General features: G+C 51.2%; 1 protein-coding gene across 1 annotated transcript; it reads right to left on the bottom strand.

The window, feature by feature from the left end:
* Positions 1 to 3,203: 3,203 nt before the first annotated feature.
* LOC123046038 (thioredoxin M2, chloroplastic) lies at positions 3,204 to 6,030 on the bottom strand. Its single transcript, XM_044469319.1, has 2 exons — positions 5,681 to 6,030; positions 3,204 to 3,836 (listed from the first exon to the last, which is right to left on the bottom strand). The coding sequence occupies exons 1-2, from the start codon at positions 5,916 to 5,918 to the stop codon at positions 3,517 to 3,519; spliced, it is 558 nt and encodes a 185-aa protein (XP_044325254.1). The 5' UTR covers positions 5,919 to 6,030; the 3' UTR covers positions 3,204 to 3,516.
* Between the last annotated feature and the right edge of the window lie 1,201 nt (positions 6,031 to 7,231).

Here is a 7,231-nt window from a genome sequence, read left to right as displayed (position 1 = left end):
AACAAATATCTCCAATATTTTTTGATAATAAATTTTTTTGATAACAAAAAAATATGAACTAGGTTTATCTATCACAACAAATGCCTCCAACATGCATCATATAAAAAAACATTCAAATCAAATATGAACTAGGGTTCATCTTAACACAACCATACCAACTATTACAGAGTTCATATCTAACACAATATAACATCTAGAATCAACCTAAATCAATCCTAGGGTTGAAAACATGTTCAATCTAGTTCAAAAAAGGAGTGACTTGAATCGAATAATGCGACGAATCGAAAGGTGTTTGATTGAAACTAGTTGGAGGGATCGAAATAGCTTACCTTTCTCTCTTCGGGGCCATCTCGATCCGCAAAATCCGTGAAGAAACGAAGAAGATCGGAGGGGGGGGAGTGGAGGGGATGAGAGAGGGCGAGTTAGAGAACTGCTCTGTTCTTCGTGGTGGTGGTGGGGGGGGGGCTGGGTGGGGGGAGAAGGGGGTGGGGGCGGCCGGCCCGCGGTTTATATATGTCCGCACCCTACCGCCAAGTACCACGGCGGTAGGTTCAGACATCCTACCGCCAGGAGGAACGGCGGTAGGGTGTGACAGAGGGGCACGGAAGTCGTTATCGCTGCTGACGTGGATAAGTTCGCTACCGCCACAGTAGCTAGCGGCAGGCTATAGGATCCTACCGCCGGGCCTCGTGGCGGTAGCAGAAAGGGTCAAATCACGATTTTTTTTCAAAGGGGGGTCAGATCCCGATTTTGTTTGACAAAAGGGTCAAAACACAAAATTCGGCCGCCCGACGGACGGAAAGCGAAAGCGCAGCCCTCGCGACGGCATCCACGGATCCACGTCCTGCTCAGCTGTGTTGCACGAGCAACGCCCGTTCTCCTCGGCCGCGCGGGAGCCAGTCAGTGGAAGTTGGCTTTGGTTCCTTTCCTCTCAGGCTACTTGCTTAGAGCATCTCTAATAGCCGCGCAAAATGAGCAGTGAATTTGGCCTTTTTAGCGCGCGCAAGCGGTAGATTGGCTCTATCGGACGCGCAATAAGCGCGGGCACGACATATAGAGTTGGGCGCGCGGTCCGAATCGTCGTCGCACGCTGTGTATTTGGTGCGCCCGCTTCCGCGCACGGCAAACTCGAGCGCTCGCGCCGCACTCTCTCCGCCGCGCCACCTTCGCCCCGCACGCGCCGCCACCTGCGAACTGGGCCGATGGACGCCCGCGCCGGCACCCCCTTGCCCCTTCCTACAGCCGCGACCACTCCGCCGCCGCCGCCGCAAACCCTAGCGCGAGGAGCTTTGGCTTCGCCCCCGCCGGAGTTCCTCCGAGCACCGGCATCGCGCGCGGCCTCTTCATGCCGCCGTGGATGACCTCGGTGGCGGGTGGCGTCGCGCCGGCGCCCGCCGTACCACGTGCCCCCCTCTCGAAGCTCCCAAATGCGGTGTGGCCGAAGAAGGGCAAGGTTTCCGCGAAGAAGAAGAAGGCGGCGGTCAGCTCCGGCTCCTCCAAGCAGTCGAGGAAGAAGCTTGCAGGGCGTGCGAGGGGAGCGGCGGATACCGAAGCGCCGGCGAGCTCACTTGTTGAGCCGGTGGCCGAAGCGCACGATGTGTTTGTGGAAATGCCCGAAAGGTATAAAATTTCGCCAACTTTTTTGTTGTTGTTATTTTTTGAATGCATACATATAGATAGCTTATTTGCATTGTTCTACATACTTTGTATATGATGCATACATGTCAACTGTGCCATGTCTTTGTTTTGTGATATGTGAAATTTATTTTGTGTCCAAAATGCAACAAATGTGATATGAGTCGGCTGCTCGCGTGCTGCATTTTAACGCGCTACTGGAGCTGCGCGCACTGTATTTTAGCGCGGCTGCTGGAGCCAGCGTTGTGCGCCGCGTCAAACCTGAACGATGAGGACGCCGCAAACCAGTTTTTAGCGCGTGCTGTTGGAGATGCGCTTAAGAGTACTCCTCGTTTAGTGCTTTAACCCCGGCGTGGCCACTGGCCAGTTTGTTTATTACCGGTGGGCGAACGGCGATACGGGCGCCGCCGCGTGCGTCGTCGCGTCCCATGCCGCGGGAGCCGCGACCCGCGATGATAAGGCACGGGCAAGGTTGGTGCGTGCTCTGTCCTGTCTGGTCGCCCGTCCGTCCGTCCGCGACGGAGGCGCGGCATTATGCAACGCGCGCACGAGGCGCCCGCACGAGCAATCATCGGGCGACCCGGTAGGTGCGGGGAGAGGGAGCGTGTCAGCCTGCCGTGCCGCCGCGCCGGCGGCTGGTGGCGGAGCCAAGGCATGTCATGTGGTCTGGGATCCAACGAGATCGCCGCGCGACGCGTCGCGCCGGTGCACCCACGTTTTTAGCGGAGCCAGAAACCGGGGGTTTGTTTACTGGAGTGGATCCATATAGTTATTGACGAACCGTATTTTGATATGCTGTCAGCTACAGCTAACGACGACGGGACCGGGAGCGGGGAGGGGTCATGGTCCGGCCAATTGAACGCCCCACTGGTGCGTGCGTGAGCCCACGTAGTACTGTGCGTTTACAGGTCGCCCGCTGTTTGTTTACATGACGAGGAGACCGTGGATCGGCTCCTTCCTCGTGTCGTGCTGGCCGGCGGCCGCAGTTTACTGCATGCGCCGACTGGTTTTCTGAAACAGGTCACTGTTTGGCAAAAGTTAGTATCAAAGCTACTACTACTGTAACAGGTCCTCCAGATGGGGGTGTCAGACACAAACCTAACAAGGAGGCATTTAAAGAGCTGAACCAGATCCAGGAAATACTTCCCCTGTCACGATTCAAGTCGAGAAAATGAACCGGGTAAACTAGGAAATGACGCTGATATGCTTTCAGTTCCAGCCAGCTGATGTGCAATGTCATGTCACCAATAGTGATAATTCTCCGCCGACCGATTTAACACTTGTCGTGGTCCTCACGACGATGCGATCGAATCAGACGTACATATTCGGCCTGTTCTGAATTCAATGCAACTACCAAACAGGGTTCTGTTTGTTTTGATCGATCAGTAATATATACTCTGAATACGACTATTGCCCTCGGAAAAAGCAAAGAGGCATCAGTCCATTCCATCCAACCACCGCATCTGCATCTCATCCACGGCCATCTAAAAGATCAGAGAAACATAGTATGATTGGGGGAATAGTGCTCACAGTCAAGATCTAGAAACAGTATCACAGATTCATCAGTCTACAAGGGAAACGATCACATGAACTGACGGAATATGTGATATGATAATACAGAATATGACTCTTAACAGTCCCGTCATACATATCTACAGCCCAAAAGAATGGCACCATGAAACCAGGCTTCCTTGGGATTTTTATCATGAACACTTCTGTGATTCTATTTATTGATGGTACAGAGAGCAAGTTTCCAATACTATCTACACAACTGAACGCACGTATAGAAAGATTGTGCAGATGACGTCGAGTTTTCGATGATCTGACTGAACAATTGGATGCGGAATGCCGAGTAACCGTCGAGGAGGCCCGTTCAGCGTTTTACCTCTCGGTAAACTTCTCAATGCATGTGATCAGCGTGCTTTCAGGTACTGCTCCGATCACCGCGTCCTTTTTCTCGCCATTCTTGAAGATCATCATGGTTGGGATGCTCCGGACGCCATACTGGCTTGCTATGTCTGGATTCTCATCAGTGTTGAGCTTGTAGCATTTCAGCTTCCCTTCATACTCCTTTGACAGCTTACCAATAACCGGTTCAATCATTTTGCAAGGTCCACACCATGAAGCCCAGAATTCAACAAGAACAGGAATCTCGCTCTCTATAACAAGTGATTGCCATGTTGTCTTCGTGACATCGGGAACTACAAAACGAATGGACAGTATCACAATGAACAATCGAGAACATATCTATCAATGAAACTGCTGAAGTACAGCGAGAAGAAAAAACTAAATCAACAAACTTCACAAGTTCTATGATCCCCAAATAAAATGTCCAGATCAAATAGCTTGTAGAAAATCATAGATGAATCGGTAAACCAAATCTTTTACTGTTTCATGCTGATGAAACGTTGAATGATGAAACGAAGAGATAAACATAAAGCTAACTCCAGCTGTTAACAAGCAACACTACTGGCACTGTTTTCATGCTGTTGCCTCTCTGTCCAATGATCCTATACCAGCCCAAATTGGTTGAGTTTAAAAAGTTGGAGGATTCAAACACGAACTAAAGTCCAAAACAGCATGATATCTGCATAAACACCCATAAAAGTTCTAGTCAACGTAAAGCGTTAGGGCGACCCCTAAAGTAGATCAGCGAAATCCCTACCAGACTGAGAAATCTGTTCACAGAAGATCTATAAAACCACTTTTACAGGGATAAGATCGCGCATGGCATTTGCATGTCAGATATTGATTTAGGCCCACTAACTTGTCGTTATTAACAGAGAAGAGTATATTTCTTTCAGAAGGCACATGGCATTTACATTAATGTAGCACATACGGTAATTGTTTTTTCGTTCAGAAACGAGTATATTTATGTTGATTTGTGTAAGATACCAATTTTTTTTGAACTTCCACACACTCTGACTGCACCATCACAGAACTACGAGTGTACAACCACGAGATGTCTATATCCATAACGCTGTGATAATTCCTTGAATATACACCAACAGCTCAAGCTTTTGACACCACAGCCAAAGATTCATCTTAATATGTCCATATCGTGGTGGCTGCTCTGTAGTTGTATAGAACTTGTTATTCCATTACTTCTCTAAATACATAGAATATCATGGATGTCGTCTAGTCACTGAAGCCAAGTATTTTTGACTGCAAGAATTTTAACATAGAAATAACTGAAAATGGAATTCAATCACCCAATGCACCATTGCATAACTGGGCCCTTCTCTAATTCACTTACGGTATTTCCAAAAAAGATTCTGTAAGGAGACCCGATATTTGCTCGTTTATGTGTCACTGGGCAAGAAAACACAATTACGCTGAAGGGAGCAATGTGAAATACATTCAGTCCTCACAGGGTCAATGACATGGTCCAGCGCCAGCCTCGTTACCTTAAATGTATTGGTGTTTCAAGCACAGTACTCCATCAACCAAACACACAGGTATCAATAAGTTGAATAACTATTAAACAGTCTAGTGTCTACAATAACTCGCATTAAACAGTTACGCAACTCCATATTTAGATACAAGTGCCCGTCATAAAATCAGATGTGTGACAACATTAATAGTTGTAAGAGCAGCCCAAGCTTGCCCATGCACGCAGCTGAATACACCGACAGCGTACTGGTTGGTGCAGCGAGCATCCAAGGAAACTCAGGCGCAAGCTCTACAAATCAAGACAACAGATGCATGCATGAAGAGATGTACGCCGCAGCAGAGACGTCGAATATCGAGTTGCTACAAAAGGGGTAAAATCCATAGCCTCGCGTCCACATCGCTGCTATGCTCCTAACAACTCGACGTTGGGGGGCCCACGTGGAAGTGACCCAATACACGATTGGCTGATTCCCCGAAGCAAAAATCCTAATCCTGAAAACAAAGCCTCGTCTCGTGCCTAGACGCATCGGAAAGCACGCAACAGATCCACGCAGACGCATTAATCGGATCAGTATTTCAGCACGACCAAATCTCATACCGGAACACGGATCAACAATTCAACAGGCCGATCATGCAAGCTGGCGCGTTATACCTTGGATGGTGGTGTCCTGGCCCTGGACGGCGCAGACGACCGTCGCGCCGCGGCCGGTGCCCCACCGGCGGCTCCCGGCGGGGCCTGAGACCGCGCGGAGTGCCTGGGCCTGGGACCGCGGGCCGCGGGCGGGCGGGAGCGCGTGGTGGGGCCGCGGCGCCCCCGCGCGCGAGGGCGAGGTGGCGGCGAAGGCGGCGAGGGGCGAGGAGGAGGCGGCGAGGGAGACGGCGGAGGCCATGCCGGTGGCGACGGGGACGGGGGGAGAGTTCCGGAAGCTGGGCGAGAGCGCGTTTGTTGTGATGCGAGCGAGAGAGGGGGACGGTTGGGGACGGACGGAAAGGGAGGCGGGCGGGGGTGGCTGTTTTTGCTGCTCGCCTGTGCCCTGTGATGGCCTCGCGCGCCGGGGGCTCGGCTGGGCCCGCCCGCCTGGCCCGGTTGGTCGTTGCAAAACCAGCGGCGGTGAGCTGGCGCTTTCGCTAACTTGTCACGAGAGATTAGGGAAGGTTGGTACGGCACATTGCTGCCTGTATCCTCTCATCACGGGAGATTAGAGAGGCCGTGCAGGTAGAATGGCAGTATCAGAATTAGAAACAGTGTTCATCCCTGGAGCGACGTACCCTCGCAGCGTGTTTGTCAACTTCAGGTAAAGGGAATGGGAATTTGGAGGAGAGAATTTGATAAAGGATTTGGTTTGGGAAGTTGATTATTAATCTCAATCCATTGTTTGGTGTGAGATGGGAATTACTAGTGGGAGTTTCGCAGGAAGAACATCTTCAAAGTTTGTTTCATGAGTGCCTTGCACAGGCGATTCGGAGGCGACGGTTTCCTCTGGTGGACTCCGGCAGCGCAGCGGCTTCTGGATTCCCTTCATTCGTTGCTCCGGCAGCGGATGGAGGGGGGGGGGGGGGGGCTCCTATTTGTCTCCCGTGTTGTTTCAGGTAGGATCGTTGTTTTGTTTGTTGGTGCCGGGGCGGTGAGGGCGGTGTCGTCCAATAAATTTGCCTCGGTTTCTTTCTCACCATGGCGATGCTCTCCATAGCGTCGACAACGGGCGGATGGCTTTGTGCACTTGTCGTTCTCTCGGGATGGCGAGTTTAGTTTTTTTTTTGTTCGTGGATGGTGGTCGCTGCATGTTGCGGCGACGGCAACAGCCGGGACTAATTGGTGTTCCTAAAACGGGGATGATGGTTTGTAGGCGGCGGATCCGGTTCTGTTCCCTGACCTTGTCGGCGTGGTGCAGCGGATTCGGGTCCAGGCTAGCACGGGGACATTCCCCCGCCGATGCGCCACAACGTTATGTGCCTTGCTGCTCACAGCGGGCATGTTCTTCGGCTTTAAAAGCCTTTTTGACGATGGTGCGACTCCGGATCTTGCAACGATGGAGGTTGGGCTTTAGTTCTGATGAGCGTCTCGACGACTCAGAAACTTGGAGGCAGTCGCTAGTTTCGATGTGTGCAGAATCCTAATGAACATTCTTGTAATCTTCTTTGTTTTGGGGTTTAGTCCGCAACGTTTCCAGGAAATCTATTTTTCCCTGGCACTTTTACTAGT

This window comes from Triticum aestivum, chromosome 2B (genome assembly GCF_018294505.1).
Source record: "Triticum aestivum cultivar Chinese Spring chromosome 2B, IWGSC CS RefSeq v2.1, whole genome shotgun sequence".
In the NCBI taxonomy this organism is placed as follows: domain Eukaryota; kingdom Viridiplantae; phylum Streptophyta; class Magnoliopsida; order Poales; family Poaceae; genus Triticum; species Triticum aestivum.
The sequence above is the reverse complement of the archived record's forward strand: the minus strand, read 5'-3'. Positions and strand labels throughout refer to the sequence as shown.

Coding starts and splice junctions, on each gene's coding strand:
- LOC123046038 (XM_044469319.1), bottom strand. CDS start 5,918: ATGGCCTCCGCCGTCTCCCTCGCCGCCTCCTCCTCGCCCCTCGCCGCC. Junction 3,837..5,680: donor CCAGGACACCACCATCCAAG/GTATAACGCGCC, acceptor TTCGTTTTGTAG/TTCCCGATGTCACGAAGACA.